The sequence below is a fragment of the Cryphonectria parasitica genome, assembly GCF_011745365.1.
Source record: "Cryphonectria parasitica EP155 unplaced genomic scaffold M406scaffold_4, whole genome shotgun sequence".
Lineage (NCBI taxonomy): Eukaryota > Fungi > Ascomycota > Sordariomycetes > Diaporthales > Cryphonectriaceae > Cryphonectria > Cryphonectria parasitica.
This window is the reverse complement of record NW_024468912.1, coordinates 4315873-4336501: the sequence shown is the minus strand read 5'-3', so window position 1 is coordinate 4336501 and position 20629 is coordinate 4315873. Positions and strand designations below refer to the sequence as shown.

General features: G+C 53.4%; 7 protein-coding genes across 7 annotated transcripts; 5 read left to right on the top strand and 2 right to left on the bottom strand.

Annotated features, from left to right (window-relative positions):
- Positions 1–358: 358 nt before the first annotated feature.
- On the top strand, positions 359–1333 carry M406DRAFT_18578 (uncharacterized protein; the record flags this gene model as incomplete). Its single annotated transcript, XM_040915428.1, has 2 exons — positions 359–479; positions 651–1333. Coding segments are annotated over 2 exons (804 nt in total), but the record flags the coding sequence as incomplete, so codon positions are not given.
- Positions 1334–3326: 1993 nt separating this feature from the next.
- M406DRAFT_234140 (uncharacterized protein) lies at positions 3327–3730 on the top strand (the record flags this gene model as incomplete). Its single annotated transcript, XM_040915970.1, has 2 exons — positions 3327–3362; positions 3428–3730. Coding segments are annotated over 2 exons (339 nt in total), but the record flags the coding sequence as incomplete, so codon positions are not given.
- Positions 3731–4450: 720 nt separating this feature from the next.
- On the top strand, positions 4451–5248 carry M406DRAFT_330216 (alpha/beta-hydrolase; the record flags this gene model as incomplete). The annotated part of the gene is made up of 1 exon (XM_040920496.1): positions 4451–5248. One exon carries the CDS (start codon positions 4451–4453, stop codon positions 5246–5248), a length of 798 nt encoding a protein of 265 aa, XP_040777350.1.
- An 879-nt stretch (positions 5249–6127) lies between these two features.
- On the bottom strand, positions 6128–7036 carry M406DRAFT_68736 (uncharacterized protein; the record flags this gene model as incomplete). The annotated part of the gene is made up of 1 exon (XM_040925193.1): positions 6128–7036. One exon carries the CDS (start codon positions 7034–7036, stop codon positions 6128–6130), a length of 909 nt encoding a protein of 302 aa, XP_040777349.1.
- A 2555-nt stretch (positions 7037–9591) lies between these two features.
- On the top strand, positions 9592–11221 carry M406DRAFT_330214 (uncharacterized protein; the record flags this gene model as incomplete). Its single annotated transcript, XM_040920495.1, has 4 exons — positions 9592–9594; positions 9656–10721; positions 10787–11050; positions 11151–11221. 4 exons carry the CDS (start codon positions 9592–9594, stop codon positions 11219–11221), a joined length of 1404 nt encoding a protein of 467 aa, XP_040777348.1.
- Positions 11222–13679: 2458 nt separating this feature from the next.
- Positions 13680–15301, top strand: M406DRAFT_101684 (uncharacterized protein). Its single transcript, XM_040914965.1, has 3 exons — positions 13680–13906; positions 14057–14741; positions 14814–15301. Exons 1-3 carry the CDS (start codon positions 13781–13783, stop codon positions 15014–15016), a joined length of 1014 nt encoding a protein of 337 aa, XP_040777591.1. The 5' UTR covers positions 13680–13780; the 3' UTR covers positions 15017–15301.
- An 863-nt stretch (positions 15302–16164) lies between these two features.
- M406DRAFT_256563 (uncharacterized protein) lies at positions 16165–16800 on the bottom strand (the record flags this gene model as incomplete). The annotated part of the gene is made up of 1 exon (XM_040917110.1): positions 16165–16800. A coding segment is annotated over one exon (636 nt), but the record flags the coding sequence as incomplete, so codon positions are not given.
- Positions 16801–20629: the final 3829 nt, after the last annotated feature.

The following is a 20629-nucleotide window of genomic DNA, read 5'->3' as shown; positions in this document are numbered from 1 at the left end:
CTGACGTATAAAAATTGTGACATTTGAAGCCAACTCATCATTGAAACAGCCAACGTATTATTTTCTCACAAAGAGGACCCAGAATATGGTCGATGACGCAGATTCCTACACTAATCTCACCAGCCTTGTACTTGCCATATCAGAGGACCCCAGCCCCAACGAGGTCTCTTTTCCGCCTTTGGGAAGGTCGCCGCGGAACGCAACTGGAGCGGGACGCGCAACGCTCTGAAGACGGTAGAGAACATATCAGCTCATCTCATTCGCTACTTACGTGGTCCTGGTAGCGGGATGAGGTAAGATGTCTCAATCACGCCAGCAGCAGCAGCAGCAGCAGACCCAATCTGCAAGACCTAGACCACAAAGGAATCCGCCCCCTGCTCTGTTCCTGCATCCCTCACCTGCAGCTTCACATGTTTCGCTAGTATCTACGGCCGTTGCTGGTCCGGGGTCAGTCAGCACGGGTGTGTCCTCGTCCCAAGGTCAAGGTCAAGGTCAAGGTCAGGGTCAACTGCACGCACGAAATTCATCCGCCCTGCTCGCACCCGACCCTCTAGCCGCAGCGCTCTCGAAACCAATGGATCGCGGAACAGCATCAGCAACAGGAGGAGGAGCAGGCGTTGCATCGAGGACGGCGACAACGACGACCACAGCAACGACGGGGTTATCAGCAGGCACTGCTCCCGCCCCGCGCAGAGGCATCCTGCCACCGCTGCAGACGGGCCCAGCCCCGTACGCGCGCCGCGAGTCGACGCGCGCGACGGATAGGACCGATGCGCTGTGGGCCGAGATGCAGGCGACGCTCGAGGAGGTTGAACTCTCGGCCAGCGGCGGCACGCGTGTCTTCGGCCCGGACCACGACCGCAAGCTTGCCGAGCTGCGCGCCGCCCAGATCGAGCTCGCACAGGCCTGGGCGCGATCCGAGGCCGACGAGGCCATCGAGACCGCGTCGTCTGCTGCTGCTGCTGCTGCTGCTACTGCCGCCGCCTCGGCGTCCACGGGGACCGCTGGGGTCGGCGGAGAGCTGAGGACAGACGGCACAGGGGCCACGGCTGACGGCGGCGTGAGAAGTGCTGCTACCGGCACAGCAAGCATACGTCCTGGGAGCGCGGGGACCGGTGCGGAGAAGCTTGGGCGCAAGCTAGACGAGGAGACGGAGAGCGATATCAGGCGAGCAAGGGAGAGGAGGAAGGCGAACGATCGGTATTTCCAGCGCGTCAACCAGGGCGTGCTAGATGTCATCGCAAAGCTAGACGGTGTTGCTACCGCCATGAGGGCTGTGGAGCAGGAGTCCAAGGATGTCTGGGGGGACGAGAGCGTGCCATCCAGTGCGAGGCCTTCAGACCCGGTTCAATGAATGTCTCTGGTTCATATCCTACAACATGGGAATCGACATCGACAATGTCAGCACCATTTGTGTGTGTGTGTGTGAGAGAGAGAGAGTGAGAGAGAGAGAGAGATCAAGGTTGACTAGTACAGCCGTCCTCCTGGACTGGAGCGTACGCCTTATAAAAAGGCATTCGATAACCAAAGCTTGCTGCATCCGCAGGCGGATGAATTGAGTCCGAGTACAGGGCAACTGACCAGCCGTTGTTACCGCCACAAATTCGAGGTAGTCATTTCCCTCAATCTCTAGGTCATTGCTCTGCCTGCAGGAAGTTATAATAGCGGGGCTGCTCTTGTAGTAATTAATTTGGTGCCTTCGGAGCAGGCCATTCGCAGACCCAGACCTCGGCAGCTGTTCAGACCAGAGACGCGATAGCACATACTTTCATCAGGCGAGGACTAGTTAGCCGAGAGTCCGTCTAAGATCTTGAGACGGCGGACAACATCCGCAGATGTTGTCAGCCATGGAATCCTCCCAAGAGAGAAGTGCCAACAATCTGGTTTACAGGGATTCCTTGCAGAATCTCAAGAGCTGTGCCTCAATTTAATATCTCGGAATCTTCTCCACTAGCTTATAAATACAGCCTCAGATCGGGGGTGCTTTAACCTGATTATCAAGCACAAATCAAAACGCAGCAACATCCTGCGATGAAGGATGGCTCGGAAGAGGATTGCAGCAACAGCAGTGGCATCGTCATGAAATGTCTGTCATTTCCAAGGGGGCCAGTATATAATCAAGCGACTATCAATGAGCAGCTGTGCAGACCTACTGTCTGACCCCCCCTTGCCGGACACCCGTACCCGCCGGACAGCTAATTTCCGACAGCGCCATACAAATACCAACATCCTCACTTACATATTATTTCCTCAATATTGAAGCTATTCAGAAACTGTTTTGATAGATAGATAGCCCTTTAATTAACGAATCTATTGATATACTTATATCTATGCCTGGACGCCTTATGACGCAATTCTGGCAATGCCGGAAGCTAATATCTATTCCTTCCTGTCTTCATATCCATGATCCTTTTCCTTCAACAATCTTCTACCTCAAGCAAGCCACAATGCCTTCCCACGCCTGGAATGAGGAGAATATGGCTGATGCCCTCTTCGATATTATAGATAACCATTTATCTTTACGAAAATCAGCCAAGAAACACGGAATCGCCCCCCAAACGCTGTCAGATCAGCTGCATGCAGGGTCCTCAGTTCAAGAAGCAAAGAAATCTCAACAACGCCTTTCTACTACTGAGGAAAAGAAGATATCGAGATGAATCATCAAGTAGGAGAGCCTAGGATATGCTCCATCAGCTTCTGCTGTGCGTGGTGTTGTAGGAGCCCTCCTCAAGCAGAAGGGAGATCTCAATGCCCTTGGCTGCAAATGGATAGAGGGCTTCAAGAAGAGAAATCCTCAAATTCGCCATAAAATAGGCACTCGCCAGGAAGCCACCAGATACGATGCCTTCACCCCGAAAGCTGTTAACTAGTATTTCGACATTCGCGAGAAGGAATATGGGTGGATCGAGCCATAGCTTACAGTGAATGTGAATGAGGGTGGCATTATAACTGGATATAGTAAATTTCTATGGAATCCTTATCTCAGAGCTTCTGAACTGATACTTTTGATAGGCTTGAACTCGCTGGTCCTTGGATTCTCTGAAAAAAAGAAAGCATTCCTCAAAAGCAGCCAGGACAGAAGCTGGGTTACTCTCATTGAAAGCTGTACAGCCACAGACCAGCTTCTCGATCCAGACATCATCTTCAAGAGCAAAGATCTTCAAAAACAGTGGTTTTCTGAAGATATGAAGCAGTCTGTGCTAACCTGGCGCGTGATTACCAGTCAAAACAGCTGGACAAGCAATGAAATCGCGATAGCGTAGCTTGAGAATGTTTTCCTTCTTCAGATGAATATTCTCCGTGAGAATGATATATCTCGAGCTATCCTCCTCATCCTAGATAGCCATAATAGCCATACATCAGTAAGTTAAGATCTTTTGAAGCTCAAGGTGGTATTTCTCGAGGATAATATGCTGATATAAAACAGCTGGAGTTCATAGCTTCTTGCTACTTGAATAATATTTTCCTTTGCTTTCTCCCCGCATACACCTCCCACAGCCTCCAGCTACTAGATAACAGCATATTTGCTGTACTAAAAGCAGCCTATCAGAAAGAACTTCAAAAGTTGCAAGATCTTACAGACTCAGCCCCTGTTAACAAGATCAACTTTCTACAGTATCTCATCACAGCCAGGGCAGCAATCACTCCTAAAGTAGTAAAAGGAGGATGGAGACATAGTGGCAACTATCCAATTAATCGCTATAAAGCTCTATCTCATGAGGAAATCCAGGAGGATAAGCAAAAACGAGGAGCAGATGAGTTGGAGGAGGACGAGGAGAATAAGCCCATTTCCCATGAGTTTATTACTGCTATAGGCTGAGACCGAAGCTACAATGAACGCAGCAAGTTGAGGAGGATCGCAAATCACCTTAAAGACCTCCAAGCTGAGGTTATCTTGCTCCAACAGCGAAATGCCTCCCTTAAGGCTCAGAACGAGGCCATTTCGAAGATCCGAAAGCGCAAGAAGATCCCCAATCCTAACAAACGCTTTATAACTATTTCAGAGGCACTTTCGGCTGGAGAAGAGGCCAACACAGCCCAGGAAGAGGAGGATTTGCCTGCTGAGGATATTGTAGAGGTTCAAGACGAGGTTGACGAGAAGGACTCTGAGAACGATAATGCAGACATTCCACGTAAGGATTCACTACCAATTCGTCGATCTTCTGGGCGGACTAGCCGTATGCCAACTAGATATTTGGAATGAGGAAATTTAGGTTATTTCGATGATATATTTATTATTATTATACGATTTGAAGTGAATTATTTCTATATACTTGAAAAGGTGGCAATTGTGTGGGCCATTTCGCATTTTAGTGTCCGGCGGGTACGGGTGTCCGGCAAGGGGGGGTCAGACAGTAGTGTTGGCTTTCGTTCTCCAGAGACTCCCTCCAACTCTAGACAAGAAAGATAAAGAAAAGAAGCAAAAAAACATCTATTACATATATCCACAATGGCAAAACAAAATGTATCCATTATACTCGTCCCCGGCTCCTTCGCCACCCCTCCCCTCTACAACCCCCTCCTCGACACTCTCCACAGCCAAGGCTTCAACGCCCAAGCCATTAATCTCCCCTCCGCCAACGACGGCTCAGTCCTACCAGCACCCACCGCAGCAGACGACGCAGCCCACATCCGCCAAGCCATCCTCTCCCTCCTCGACGACTCAGCCCACGCCCAAAACGTCGTCCTCGCCCTCCACTCCTACGCCGGCATCCCAGGCTCCACAGCCGTCCGGGGCCTCAGCCGAGCCGACCGCGCCGCACAGGGCAAATCAACCGCCGTGGTCGGGGTGGTGTACATAGCCTCGTTCGTGCTTCCCCTGGGCCGTAGCCTGCGCGCCTTCATGTCTTCTATGGATGCCATGCCCGAGGGGCCCGCGCGGGATGGCGTTCCGGGCGGGTACATGCCCGCGCTGGAGGAAGAGGCCATTCCCTGGGCGTTTTCGGACGTCGAGGACGAGGAGGCGAGGTGGCGGTGGGCCGGGATGATGACGGCGCACAGCTCGGATAGCTATGATGGGCCTGTGGAGTATGAGGCCTGGAAGGAGATCCCGAGCGTGCAGATCATCCCGGAGAATGATGTGGTTTGTCCGACGCATGTGCAGGAGAAGATGCATGAGGGGGCCAGGGCTGCTGGGGGGGTTATTCGGAGGGTGTTCTTGAAGGGGGTTGGGCATATGTTGGTGCTCACTCAGCCGGAGCTTGTTGCTGGTGAGATTGTCAAGATGGCGGGGGAGGAGGCGGTTTGAGGATTTGTGGTGGGGATTTTAGGAGAATGTACCGATTTTTAGAGCTCTTAGATCAAGAATCATGAGGCATATGGTATAGAAATAAGTATAGAACTTAGAATTACTTGACAATCTTCTCTTCAGTTACATAACCAATTCTATTGATTTTGCAACCCCAAAAGTGTGCCTCATCACACATATTGATTGCGTACATATGGTCATGTCGTCGTCAATCGTGCGCTTTACTTGGCCGAACCACCTTCATCCTGCTAATATATGCACTTGTAGTATTGCAGTGCTCTTTGCCAAGTATTATGCTAAATATAGACAAGAGTTTAGAAATATTTGTGGGTGCCTGTTGGTTAATGAATCTCGTGCAACAAGAGCCGCTTTACTTATTTACTGTTCCTTTTTTATATTTACTGAGACCTTCCATATCTAGTATATTCACTAGACTGAATACAAGCTCGTAGTATTCAGAATGAACAGAAAGAGGAAGAGAGAGAAAAAAGCAAAGGATTTGGTCTTCAGCAAAAACTGCATGGTATTGCAATGCAAACTGAGGAGAAGCGGCGAAATGGTTCAACAGACCGCGGGATGGTACGAAACTCTGGATGAATATTTGCATTTTTTTTTCTTCTTCTTGTCGGGGTTATCACATCTATCACCAGTCCCTCTAGCCTTGTCAAGACGTCTTCCCAGGCTAGCTTTTCACCTCAATGAAGACAAACCCAATGTTTTCAACCCAGTCCGGACTTCGACGACCGAAGAAGTCCAAAGGCTAGCTCATGAATATTCTTTATCTTCCTTTGGGAAGGCCAATAAATACATCCCCATTCTCTCTTTATCTCTTAGCCGACCATGGCTAGAAGTTGGCCCATTCCAGGTAGAGTCCATCGGTCAGAGCGAAGAAAACGACGTCCCCTCCGCGGTGCCCATGTCCAGGATCTTGTCCATGGCATCTGTAGTCTCGCGCACCGTCTCCAGGAACACAGTCAAGATCTCCTCGAGCGTCATACCGTCAAACTCTGAGAGGTCATCTTCCTCCTCTTCTTGTTCTTCCTCCTCCTCAGAGCCGCTGCATCTCTCTTCCTCGTGCTTGTAGAAAGGCCGCTCCAGCAGCTTTGTTTCGTCCCACACAGACAGACCAGCGCCGCCGTCGTTCAATCTGCCACTTGGGGGCGGGGCATCGGAGTCGGAACCGGACCGAAAGAAGGAGGAGAATATTAAGCTGCCACAGGAAGGCCGGGAGTTGGAAGGAGGGGACGAGAGCCATGTGTCCGAGATGTTTGATGATTGGTGAACCCCGAAGCCAAGCCTCCTCCACTGATTGCTGCTGCTGTTGGTCAGGCCTGTAAGCTCGCAGACGGGAGCTATTTCGCTGACATAGCCAGTTTCCCGCCCACATCCACTCCATATATCACCTCTGAGACAGCCTGCTTCTTCAGAGGTGAGCTGTGAGCGACAAGGACAGGTCAAGCAGAAATCTCGGCGTGGGTGGAGCAGTAGCTTTCTTTGCTCCGTGAGTTGAAGGCCCTCCCATCCGCCACTGCCCGTAAATTTTCCACCAGAGGCTGACGGCATGGCAACGGGCGCAGATAGACTCTTTGGATGTCGCTCGAAGAAAGTGGAGGCTGAGTGACAAATGGTTGGTAGTCGCGCCGGCGGACCCGGGCCACCTGTTGTTGCTGGTGGTGGCCACGGTCCCCTATCGGTGGCAGGGAGGCCGTAGAGGATTGTGCCGTCGATCAGCTGGATGTGGGCTCTGTCTCGACTGGTTGGTGCTGGCACGGCTTGCGTCAGGTCCATGGTTCCTGACGGGAAGGGCTCTCTTGATCGTGGGCTGTGTACTTGAGCTGGTGGCGGGCCGGGTTTGATCTGAATGTCCCAGACCCTCTTAGGGAGTCCATCATGTGGTGTGGTTTAATGATGGAGGAAAAGGATGGAGGGAAAAAGAGAAAATGATTCTGCAGACGGGGACGGTATGCACATATTTATATTCTGAGGGGCCTCGAGAATTATTCTCAGTTTGGTGTACCACAGACATACTAGATCATCGTACTTTTACGATTGTCGATAATGAGTCTTGTGACTAGGAGTGTCTCTGACGAACTTATCTTAGCTCTTCCCAAGCCCAGACGGCGGTGCGTGAGCCAGGACGCAGTTTCCAGTCTATTCAATAGGTGTAGAAGCCTTGGGCGAATAGCAGGAAACCGTCGTCACCTAGCGCTCATCAGATGCGCTCGTTGGCTCGTCAACAAGAAACAACAACACCGACCACTTCAACGCAGCTTTATCAGAGATGTATTGTCACATGTCGAGCGACAGACAACAGTCATAGCAAATCACCAGCCATCGTGAGCTTTCTGCATGGGCTGATAGACAGACACAAGAGACCGGCTCTGATAGCACCAGGTGCTAATTCACGCGGAGGGAGCCGAGACGCAAAGGATAGATCAATAGTAAACAAAGTGACTGAGGTGTTGGTGATGATGATTCAACGTTTTTCATGTTTGCAGAGGAAATTCTGGGTTAGTGGCCTTTATTCAATATGGAAGGTGTGAGAGCTGGATTCCCAACGACGGACCCCCTGCCCCGAATCCAGGCATGAAGTCAATCAGATGCAAGAGCAGCCACGAGCTTGGTGACTCAATACTAGATAAACATTCATGACACGATAACTCGGCAATGTCGGTCTAGGACTGGAAGCACTTGCCCCTAGCATGTATACAAACGCGTCCAGAACATGTCCTCAACATAGTCCTCCAACCACCTCGCGCTGTGACTACGCGTGAACAGCCTAACTGCACAAATAAGCATGATACCTAGGACGACCCGGTTGTCTTCCGAGAGAAGTATGTGAATCGCGGCAGATCCCAACTGCCGAAAGCTCTCTTAGAGGCCTCTTAGGGCGGGTACGATGTCTCTCCTCATTATCTCTCTTCCAGCTCTTGGGCCAGCTATCGCCAAGAGCTCGGATCTTGGTCATATTGCTTAGAAACAAGGTCATTGGGCCATGGCAGCGACAAAGATGGAGATGACCACATGCTTGTACTGGGAGCTGAAGGAACGGTATCCACAATGGACAAGTGAACTATGATGCCACGAGAATCTAGATTCTCATGTCACAGGAGGAAATACGACCGAGAAGGCTAAACTGGCCAGACCGACAGCCGACACGTGGGGGCTAAAAGGGGAAGGGTGCAGAAGCCTGTTCGAGAGGTTGTGCTGGTATTCCACCTCTTGTGGCCATGGACGACCCCGTGGTCTTTGTACGGCGTATCAGATCTCACTCGCCGGTCCCAATTGCGGAGCATCGTCCCGACCGGCCGTCACCGTGACCCGTCTACCGTATGGCGGAACTGTTATTGAAGATCATGAAAACTGTCTGCTGCCGTAATCGTTATTGTCAAGGGAAAATAAAAAATAAGAAAATGACTGTCACAACCCAGCGGAATATCAATAAAAAGAATAAAAGAATTGAGGAGGGAGAGGGGGCGGGCATCCAACGTTACAATCGACTTACCGTGCTTCCGGGTCAACGCCAACTCAAAACTGGGGTAAAGAATGGCCGTTTGAAGGCGAGACTTTCCTCGCCCAGCAGCAGTTGAGGGAGGCTGTTCGCGATATGAGCAATCTCCTGCAGCTCGGCTCGCCTTTACGGTCTTTTGTCGTGTTGACGCTGTGGCTAGGGTTCCGAACTGCAGAATGAATTCACCAACACATGCTGGTACATTGGACGGCCCACCACTAATAGCCAGTTGGCATTGAGAATTGCTTGATCAACAGGAGCCTCGTGACAATTGTACTCCGCAAATCTTGAAGGTCCAGCAGAAAGGGCATGCCTGTCAACCCATGCCGCCTCCATCTTTTTATCCATCCCAGCCCTACCGTGTTGAGGCCCCCATTGGCGAACCCCTGGAGCGAGAGTAAGCTGGGTTGAGATCAGAGCCATCCAGCCACGCCAAGGCGTATGGAATGCTAGGCATTCCTCATCAGGTCTATGGATCCCTCATGGGTCTCAGCAGATTGGCCAGATAGATATACACCAGCTGAGAGGTGAGACTTCAGCCAATTGTCGTGATTGGTACACCTCACCCCTGCGGCCGTCTCATCGGCTGTAACCGATGATCCTGAAGAATGACATCGACGCCGTGTGATTCGACATATATACCCTCAACGCGCAGTCATGACTTATTGCAATCACTCTTCCTGGGACAGGCTAAGGACCACAAGACAACAGGACATGATGAACCGTAGGGTATCAGCATTTACCAATGTCACTTCCTTCAGGCTGCGAGCAAAACGAGGGACAGGAATATTCCACCCATCCAACAGACAGTCCCCCACACGCTGCGTCCGCCATGGTGAGTTGTCCCGGGAGAGCTTGCACGTCTATCCGCGGAACCCTGGCTGAATCCTTTGCAGAGAGATGAAGAAAGATATCCCATCCCGGCCGAGGTTCCTTCGCAGGGTACACATTGGGAGACACTCGGGCCAGAATCCTCCCTCCCGCAAGTCACAGTCATAGACACTTGGGATTCCAGACCCCTTGGATATGGCCATGGCCTATACGTGAGCGATGCACAACACTCATTCGAGCCCGAAGGGCATAGCCCACCAAAAAAAGACGCGGAATCATCGGCTCCGGTCTTGGAGAAGCCGCCGCGCAGGAGAACCATCTTTGGACTGAGGAGACGGGTCTTCTGGATGCTGGCAGGGGCAGTCTCCGCTCTTGTGATTGTCGGAGCCGTCGTCGGGGCGGTGGTTGGCTCCAGCAGAATCGGAAGCGGCGGGGGCAATGCAGGAGGTAGCTCGACCTCGTCGTCGTCGCCCATGGCTGCAGCAAATAGACATATCGGGGCGGCGGCCATGAATGTGACGGGGTCGACTGGCACAAATGTCCAGGTTGTATATCAGGATCTGAACACATCCGACCTGTTATACCGACTCGTCTGGAACGACCAGGCCTCTGGAGAGCAGAGGCTGTCGTTGTCGCCTGCGCCCCAGCGCAAGACTCCTATCGCTGTCACGACCACTAACACGACGGCGAGCGACGGGATCATGACCAACGTATTCTACTTATCCGAGGACACAAATGATTCGTCAATGTCGACTATCTGCCAGGTGACCCTGCAGTGTTCTCTCAACGCCGAGAACTGCACCGTCTCGGATGCAACAGTCATCAGCGCTAATGCTACCAACGGCGTCGTCAACACGTCTGGCCTCGCTGCGACCCTTGTCTCCGATAATGTCCAGGCTCGAGTGTTTTATAAAGCGGGTTCACACGGCGTGAGAGTCTTGAGTGGAACGAGCGGGGAGGCGGATGGCTGGCAGGACACGGTGCTCGGAAGCGCTTCGTATGCTGGCTCCGATATTTCCGTTAACTTGGATCCAGACGAGGACACACTGCAGGTTATCTTTGTGAACAAGAACACTAAAGAATTCGAAACCTTCCTGTACAGTGACGCGGCGGGGCCGGGGAATACACCAGGTAAGAGAGAGCCTCCAGGTGCTCCGTCCTTTCAGCTTGGAGGCGAGTTACTGACAACAGCGCAGCCGTTGCCATTGTCTCGTCCGATCCGCCAGGCTGGAGCACAGACGATATGTTCTCGAGTTGCTTCGTGCCAGAGTTGAACCAACACCATCTCTATTACGTGTCTTCGACGGGAGGTCTGTATGGCATGTGGGCAAACGGGTCCAGCGCGAATTGGACGCAGACACACGTTGCCGACTGGGGTACGGTTCAGGGCGGCATTGCGAGCGTCGGCTGGGGCACGCAGGTTCGACTGCTTCATGTGGCTGGCGACCCCGCGACACTGAGTATGTCTGCCAACAATGATGGTCAATGGTCAAGCGTTGAGTCTTTTTGAGCATAAGTGTCGCAAAAGAGGAGATTCCCGAGTTCAACCCGGCGCGCCAGGCCGTGTTAGAGCCGCTGACAGCATGAAGGCCATCCGCACGGGCACGAAGCCACCTCTCGCCACATATTGAGCGATGACCGCTCTCGAGGCCTGGCAGAAACGACAAAGGGTGGAGTGAGAATTCGATGGAGGTATCTTGAGGGGAGAGGTGTGCCGCAAGGCGCTCAAGCCTCGCCTCTTGGACGAGCAGACGTAGATCTGGACTCCGCGAAGTGAGGCAGCTGAACCCCCAAGACATTTCGAACAGTGGGGAGGAGTTACACGAGGCGGCGAGGTGATATCATCAACCCAGCGTATCCAGTCCGTTCACCGTCACATAGCCTATCGCCAAGAAGAAAAGGAGATGTCTCGCAGAGCTTAATTTGGGTGAGAGTAAGAGTTAATGTGGAGGAAAACCTTCCGAGGCTCCTCCGATGAAACCTGTCGCGAGAGGTCATGTCATGCTTGCAGGAGCGGACCGCTGTGGGTTCTAGCGTGAGCTTCGGCAGGTCGGGTCTGCAGGGTTCTGTATTCGAGGCATGCGAAGAAACGATCTAGTGCAGGCATAATCTGGACTAATGCTGTGGCATCTTCTGTCCATTCGATAGATCTCAGTATCATGCAGGATCACACATAGAATAAGAGGGGCCGTAGGAAGACGCCATGATCCTCCTCCTCCTCCCCCCTCTCTAATCCAGAGAAGAGGTTTGCATAGGGTGAGGTGTGTCGGAGCATTATGGTTCGACAAACGTCTCCAGCACGTGTTTCGGCCAGGGCGGGGTTGCGTGATGTGACATTGGGAGATGTTCTCGGCTTGACCGGGGGGTTGCACGATGCAATGGACCCTTTGAGAGGAGGTTGACCGAGTCAAAAACTCGTCTGAAAATCTGAATCCTGAGAGATCTCGAGCACGCCAAGCAAGGCTCGAGCAAGGCTGACCAGCCGACGAATTCATTAGGCCCAAGCAGAAGAAGAGTGCTGCTGCCATGGTTGTAGCGAGAATTGCGGCCCTACCGCGGACCGAATTTGCGACTGGCCGGGGCTGGACCCCCAAAGAGAAGTCTTCCCATAATAATCATAGAAGAATACATGCGGTCAGATTCAACCCTCAAGAGCCCGAGTACGGAGAACAGGTTAAAAAAGAAGAAGAAATGGGTCAGTTGAGGCCATGGCTCGTGACTTCACCCAAAAGTGTTATGAATCGACATCCTAGGCTGTGTTGACCCAGCTGTGGAAGCCTTCCCAAGGGGCTTGTTGCCGACTGATATGGGCTCAGTGCAGCTGGCTGCAGGCTTGATGCGTATGACAGGTGACGGTGACGGAAATGAATGGGGCCCTAGAAAGGCGCAGACATTTGTCGCCCACTCGGCCGGACTCCGTGGGGCGAGTGCGGGAGATTATTCGCTCGGGGCTCAGACGGTCTCAGTGGGAGCCGTTTTCGGGGTCGGCCGCGCGCCTTTTTGAATTGTCAGAAGGGGGGCAAACTGGATTGAACGTCGCTGTTGTAGGGTAAGCTCAGGTTCGACAAACAACAGGCTTTGAGTCACTGCACCATACTGCTGCCTTTGCCCTTGCCCTTGCCTTCTCGTCGTCTTGCCCGACTGCCAAGGTAATGAGCACTCGCATTGCCGTAACTGACGATATCTTTTCGGTTGACAAGATGTTTTACCGGCTTGTGGCATGGAAAATACACGGTAAAAGGCAAGAGAGACGAAAAGAGCACGGGCCAGTGGGGTGCTTTGGGGGAGGGGGGGGAAGTCCCGGGAAGGAGCTGTAGACCCCCTTGGCGGCCAGATGCCCCTCCCCCTCTATAGTCGTAGTCAGCACAGCAGTACCCCTCCATCCAATTTAGAGGGGCAACCGCCCTAGGAGAGAAAAAAAAAAATAGTCGAAAAGTGTTGTTATGCATCAGAAGAGGTATGACACAACAACAACTACCAAGGATTCCGTAACAGGAAAAATCACCTGTTCAAACCCGCTCAGATTCAGGAGGCAAAATTGGAGGCAAAATTTTAGAATAATCAGTCAACACCATTAATATTATTCATCATCATCATTATCATCATCATCACAGCACACTCCACATGTCTCGGTGGTGTTCCAGCAGGGCTTTGCCCCGCCGAGTTCGCATCTGTCGTTAATGGCCCGCATCGGAGCTTTCCTGTACTGTACAGTAATCTGGCACAGGTGTTGTTGTCATGTCATGGCCCGGGACCTCAAAGGAGGAGGGGGGTCCCCTGGGATTGGTTAGAGCCTGTTTGGGCCAGAGCTTTCTTGGCTCTCCTCTGTGCCGGTGGTAGCTTCCCAGTGCCAACTGGGCAACAGCTAGCCATGGCTAGCCAATAGCTGTCCGCCGCTGTCACTGTCCACTCGACTGTTTCTCAGTCCACTACCTACTTGTGTACTAGTACCCGCCTTCATCGATGCTGCCCCTCCCCCTCCCCGTTCACTCGACTGACGTTGTTGAGGCTTTAAATCTCTGCTGCCCCTCCTCGAGCAGCCAAGATCTTTTTCCACCTCTTCTCCCCTCTCTTCACCCAACAAACCATCAATCATCATCCTACGATCCTGGAAAGCTCATAGCTTCACACCAGCAGACAACACACCCTCTTTTCCACATACCCCATTCCCACTACTACTTTTAGACAAGATGGTCGTCAAGGTCGGCATCAACGGATTTGGCCGTATTGGCCGTATCGTCTTCCGCAACGCTCACGAGCACTCCGACGTCGAGATCGTTGCCGTCAACGACCCCTTCATTGAGCCCCACTACGCTGTAAGTCCTCAAAGAAGTGTCTTCTTCTAGGAAGCGCTTGACAGAGATGCTCCCTCTACCCTCCTCGCTTCCTTCACTCCATTATTCTTTCGTCCTCCCGATCATTCCGAGCTTGAAGCTGACTCAGGAGCTCTCTCCTTCCCAAAATAGGCCTACATGCTCAAGTATGACTCTCAACACGGCAACTTCAAGGGCGACGTCACCGTCGAGGGCAGCGACCTGGTCGTTGGTGGCAAGAAGGTCCGCTTCTACACCGAGCGTGACCCCGCTGCCATCCCCTGGAGCGAGACTGGCGCCGACTACATTGTCGAGTCCACTGGTGTCTTCACCACCACCGAGAAGGCCAAGGCTCATCTGAAGGGTGGTGCCAAGAAAGTCATCATCTCTGCCCCCTCGGCCGATGCCCCCATGTACGTGATGGGCGTCAACGAGAAGACCTACGACGGCTCCGCCGATGTCATCTCCAACGCCTCCTGCACCACCAACTGCCTGGCTCCCCTCGCCAAGGTCATCAACGACGAGTTCAAGATCATTGAGGGTCTCATGACCACCGTCCACTCCTACACCGCCACCCAGAAGACCGTCGACGGTCCCTCCGCCAAGGACTGGCGTGGTGGACGTACCGCCGCCCAGAACATCATCCCCTCCTCCACCGGTGCCGCCAAGGCTGTCGGCAAGGTCATCCCCGAGCTCAACGGCAAGCTCACCGGCATGTCCATGCGTGTGCCCACATCCAACGTCTCCGTTGTTGACTTGACTGTCCGCATCGAGAAGGGCGCCACCTACGAGCAGATCAAGACCGCCGTCAAGAAGGCCGCCGATGGTCCCCTCAAGGGTAAGTAACACATACCAAACATAAGGACTGGCGAGAGAAAGCATTGCTGACAATTTACTCTTCCCCCCACAGGTGTTCTGGCCTACACTGAGGACGACGTCGTCTCCACTGACATGAACGGCAACCCCAACTCCTCCATCTTTGACGCCAAGGCTGGTATCTCCCTGAACGACCACTTTGTCAAGCTGGTCTCCTGGTACGACAACGAGTGGGGCTACTCCCGCCGTGTCCTTGACCTGATCTCCCACGTCGCCAAGGTCGATGGCAACGCCTAGACTGCGACCAACACCTTGGAACACGGCGTCAACGGCGCCGTTCCCGTCGTCTCGGAGACTGCGAAGCCTGCTTTTCAATAATGAAACAAACCCATGGGGGAATTATGGAAAGGCAATGAACCAAAACAAACTAAAAAGGGGCAGCGAAGAAAAAGTCGGTAACGTCACAACGACTATTGCGGCCATGACAACCAAGGCTTGGGTCGGCGCCGTGGGGAGTGTGGCCTAGTGCAGTGGTAGTTAGCTACGTATGCGACTCCTAATAAATAACAAAAAAATCAGATTAAATGAGGACCACCTTAGTAGTACTATAGACGAAGTCATCGAACTACAGGGCATCTGTGCATTTTGTTGTGAACCCGTTCAAATATCAAAATCATAAACCTGCGACTTGGCTGGATGGTCAAATTCATCCGTGTATACACACATTCTCGCACCTTGTGAAGCAGCCAGCCGTTGCACGCAGTTTCATCAGGCTTCTGAAAAGAGGAATTAGAAAAAAAGGTATCTGTAATTAGCAGTGCAGACCATGTAATGTAATGAATACGATCGCTCTTCCTCTTTACAGTCCGTTCCTCATTGCTCCTCTCCGGAAAGGATCGTGCCCACTCCAACTCGCCCTTTGCTTTCACAATTGCCTGTTCCCCAAGTCCAACGCACGCTGATGTCTATCCAGCCAACCAGCTAAACCCAATCAGCCTTTGCATAGTCCGGTACTCCTGACGCCTTGCCGTGCCGTGCCGTTCAACAAAGTATGTATGTTTCTCTTGTGGTGGTGGTTGTTTTTGTTTGAAAAGGAGGGGGGGGGGGGGATTCTTATTTGACACCACACTGCCAATGTCTCCCGTTGTTCAAAGGTGCGTGGAAGGTCGAAGGTGGCGAGCTTCAGGGTTCGCTATAAATATTGTATGGTGGTCCAGCGTACCCAGCTCTTGACCCTTTAGCTACACACAGCTTTATTACCCATGAAATTACTTCCTCTTCTCATCTCCACCCTGTTGAAAAATGATCTGTCCCCATTTTGGTAGGCAGGGCACGTAGTAGTGATAAGTCTTCGTGTGTGTATGTTTGCCCATATGTGTCGAGAGAGCACGCTGCCCTTGCTGTGGAAACAGGGTAGCCTAGTGTAGCAGCACGCGCACAGCTCACTAGAAGGCGGCGCCGCCAGCCCCCTCGCCTGCAATGGTCTTGATGCTCTGTTCTGACAGGTCACTCTTGAGCTTGAACGACTCGCTCTCGTGCTCGAGCCTGTCCCACATGCGGAGCGCAGCGCGGAGCTTCTCGTCCTTGGCCTTGAGCTCGCCGCGGATCCGCTCCTCCTCCTCTTTGAGGCGTCTGTGGTGTGCCTCCAGTTCCCTGGTGACGCCCGTCATGAGGGGTGCCGAGGACGGGTCGAGCTTGCCGCCGGGGATGATGGGGGGCATGCCTGCGATGAGGTTCTGTGCGAGGGTCATGCGCTGTCCACCTTGTGCGGCGGGGCCGGTAGGTGGGTTGAAGGGCTTGGTCGTGACAGACGGTGAGGAGGCGGCCGAGATGGAGGCGCGCGGACCGGTTGGTACGGCGTTGACCGAATGAGGCGTCGCTGGGGAGACTGGTGGCGGTGCGAAGCGGGAAGCTGTGGCAGACCAGGCCCCACGGCCGCCGCCTCGTGCTGCGAAGCCGCCACCACGAGCAGGAGGTACATAGCCGCGAGGTCCAGACGGAGGGACGGTGGGGCTGGTGGCGTCTGCACGTGTGTGTGGAATTGCAGGAGTGGTAGGATACCGCGAGGGCGCAGGCGCAGGCGCAGCGTTGTGAGATGTGAGGTTTCTGGTCGCGCTTGGGCCTGTAGGCGGTGCTCTCAAGGCCGCAGGACCTCGTGGCGGAGACTTGGCGCGTGGAGGGGATCTGGCACGTGGGGGGGATCGGGCGCGTGGAGGAGACCTGAGAGGGGTTTGGTGTCTGGGCGTAGCATTGCGAACTGGAATGGCGTTTACGTCACTCAGGCCAGCAGGAGAGTGAGGCAGAGGCGAGTGCTGGCGGGAGCGGTTGTCATATCCACGTGACGCAGGCCGAGGCGACGAGACGCGTGAGCGCGAGTTGGAGCGCGACGTGATCGCAGACGGGACGGCTGACTCTCGTTCTCTCGTGGGCGAGGGCCGTCTGTAAGTGGAACCTGGGCCATATCGGTCGTCGCGGCGGTCGGGAGAGCGCGAGCGAGGACGGTAGGCCACGCCGCCGCGTGCAGGCGGTGGAGATCGGCGGAGAGGTGAGCGAGCCCGCTCACGACGGTCGCGATCCAATGGTGACCGAGATCTGCGCCTAAGAGAAGGACGTGAGCTTGGACGCCAATACAAATGATCCCAGCGTCCCATATTTTTTTTTCGATTTTGTTGTTTGTTGGTTGGTGGATTTGGATTGGGCGGGAGGGAAAAGTGAAGTGGGAAGAAAGTGGGGAGAAAAATCGAAGGAAGTGAAAGTTGGAGCTTACCGGTCACGGATGTCAAAGTCTCGGCGGGGAGAGCGGACCCTGTCAAACCTATCATCCCGTCTCGGAGGCGGCGAATAGCGGTTGGGAGACCGACGTGGGCTTCGTCGAGGTGAGGCACGCCTGATGGGGCTTCGAGCCCGGCCCCGACTGTCGTCCCTGCGCCGCCAGCTCTCACCGCCACTGTCGCGCGCACGGTCTGGTCCCCTGTATCGATCAGGGCTGCGTGAACGGCGTCTGGGCGACCTCTTCGGGACGTAGCTGTCGCTCGCACCAGGTGGCGTGCGTGCCCGAACATCTCTGTCTCTAGCCATATCTCGATCTCTCTCCCTCTCGCGATCCCTTGGAGGGCTTCGAGTTCTGCGTGGAGGAGAGCGCTCTCGGTCTCGGTTAAACGGCCTGTAAGACTCTCCGGCTCCGTAGCGAAGAACCTCCCCGTCCTCATACCTGATGATGTCTGGGTTAGTAAGATACCTCCGAGACTGCTTCCTGCGCGTAGACGAAAATGAAAAGGAACCCGTGGGACGGTCACTTGGGTAGGAGGGTTCGCAAGCAGACAGTCCTTGGATTGGGGCTGGGGTCCAGGAGCTCCGAGGTCTTGTCTCGTGATGAGAGGCTTCGTACGCCCCGTTGCTGGTGGAAGATGCCCTGCGAGCCTGGGCTCCATTGGAGTGGCTGTAGCCCGCCTGATCCTCGAAATTGATCGGACTGGTGGGAGGGGCAGAAGCTCCCTGCCACGTGCCAATGCATGCGAGATCAGCCCCATGACAAGCAACAGCTGATGTTTCCAAACTAGAGGTGACATCGATCATCTCATCGTCATCCTTGCCAGCTGCGGCGTCGTGTGCAGCGACACTGCCATTGTCGCCGTTGTCGACCCAGATCTCGAAATCGCTGTTCGAGTTGATTGTGTTTGCACCAGGGTCCCCAAGGATCTCCAAATCTTCGTGAGCCTGTACGTTCTCGCGGCGTCCGTATTCGGGGCCTAGTGAGCGACTGGTTCCGGAAGATTTGATGGACGGGAGCAAAGTCATAGAGAGCTCTCCGCCGAATCCCTTGTCCTCTGGAGCAGAGCTCCACGACTTGTTTGGTGCACAGAGCGTAGACGGAGAGGTCCAGATGCCGCTCGAGGGTAGGGACTCCCGATCATACTGGGTCTGTAGTTCGTTAAGCAGACAGGCGGCTTCTGGCTCGCAGGACAAAGGCTGCAGAGGCTGTCGGTACATGGAATCTGTGGCGTTCAAGGAGGGGCCATTCTCGACGTTTATCTTCTCGGAGTCCGTATCCTCAAAGCCCATATTCTCGACCCGTTCGTCCTTCACAGTGGTAGGGTCTGTCCCAGACTCCTGGTCCACCAACTGCAAGCCATTCTCGGACCCACTGGTAGAGACTGATTTCCCCGTGGACGGAGTAAGTTCTGGAGTGGACTCGGACTCTTCGAAGGGGGCATCGCCGTACCATTCCAGTAGAGCCGACTCATCGGCGGTAGGGACCTGGTCAAAGCCCTCACACAAAAGCAGGCTCTGCATTGAGCTGTTGGAGAACGCTGGGTGTCCTGGGAACGAACGAGAATTATGTTCGAGGAGGTGGTGAGGAGGACTGCCGTAGGCGAAGGAGGCCGAGCGCTCGATGATAACCTCTTCATAGTATTCGTCATCGTATGCAGAAGCAGGCGGAGATGGGGAAGCGTCCTGAACGGGATTGAGGAGGCGGTCGAGAGCCATGCGCGTTGAGATCTCCTCAGGCGTAGGGAAAGATCGTGAGGTGACGGCATCCATCTTGGCGAAATTTGACGTAGGTGAGGACGATGACCAAGGAGGGTGAGAGACACAGAGTTGAGAAGGTGGGGGAATAGATTTGGCTCGGTCGGCTTTGAGGTCGAAGTGAGACAGGCAATAAGCCTAATTTGGTCGAGACGTGATGTTGAGGGAGTCGAGAAGGGTGATGTGGTCCAAGTCGACAAGAGATACTTGCGTATGCTGGCTCCTTTTCCAAGATCTCGAAGTTTGGAGGTTGAAGTATTTTCCAGGCCCAGAACCGGCTCTCAGGTTGAAATATATCTCGAGGGACACACTTGAGGCCCCTCGATGCGGGTTTCGCATTGACACCAGGCACAATGGATCGAAAATGAAGTAGCCTCATTGTTTCGATCCGTCTCGCAGATACGTAAAGATGATAACAGAAGGAAAAAACAACAGGTGGAAGCAGTGATTAGAAGCAAATGGAAACTGGCATCGAAATTCATTATTGTTTTTACTGACCTTCTAGTACGGTCTGCTCGCTCCATCTTGAGATGAACCTCAATGGGAGGTGGCTAAACAGAACAATAAGAGAGGAAAACGTCGGAGCGCAGCAGACTTTCCCGTGTTTTCAACCTGACAGTCGAAACGAGGACAGGCACACGTGGGAGTGATGGCTCGCTGTTCCCATGAAACTATGTTAAAATTCAGTAGCCTTGGGGGTATCCGCCTATTTGAATGATGAGACAATGGGCTTCTGCAAAAGAATGCGATGAGAAACGCCGCGACCTGATGAGATTGTTGTAGTGGAGTTGAGTGGAAGGTGAGGTTGAAGAGAGAAGGCCTTGCGCACTGGCCAACGGGAAAAAATTAGCTGACTAAGCCTTATCGATAAAAACCTGCCATGCCTAACCACCACCGCTAGGCTTGAAGTGCAGCCTGCGACTGCCCAATTTCAGGCCTGGCCGGCAGTGCTTGAAAATGACAACGACTTGGTCGTCTTCTGTCTGGTTCAGAGGAGGCTACTAGCACGAATACGTTCTGACCGGTTTGAAGAGCCTTAGTACAGCCAGATAGTGTGTGTTGTTGCAGAGCATATTGGTCCTGTCTCGTACTTCGCTTCTTCTCAGGAGACTGGCGAGATTCAAGAGCAACTTGACTACCCAGAAATAACGCGTTCCTCGTCAGCACCTCAACGCGGGCGAAACTTTCACATGCCCAAAAATGGGCACTACAATGCATGGACACTCCCTTGTATCAATACAGATACTATAGCACAGAGGTTTTTTTCTTCTTTTCTCTTTCTCTTCTTCTTTTTCTTACTTTCTTTCTCACGGCAAGCAATGTCCGTAATGTTTCCGTCCTGAGAGTAAGCTACTCAAGTCTGCCATGTCCAGTTTTCATGTT

Bases quoted from the DNA above. Each gene is read 5' to 3' on its own strand.
- M406DRAFT_101684 (XM_040914965.1), top strand. From the start codon at position 13,781: ATGGTCGTCAAGGTCGGCATCAACGGATTTGGCCGTATTGGCCGTATC. The intron at 13,907-14,056 runs GTAAGTCCTCAA...TTCCCAAAATAG, and splicing joins TCATTGAGCCCCACTACGCT to GCCTACATGCTCAAGTATGA. The intron at 14,742-14,813 runs GTAAGTAACACA...TTCCCCCCACAG, and splicing joins CGCCGATGGTCCCCTCAAGG to GTGTTCTGGCCTACACTGAG.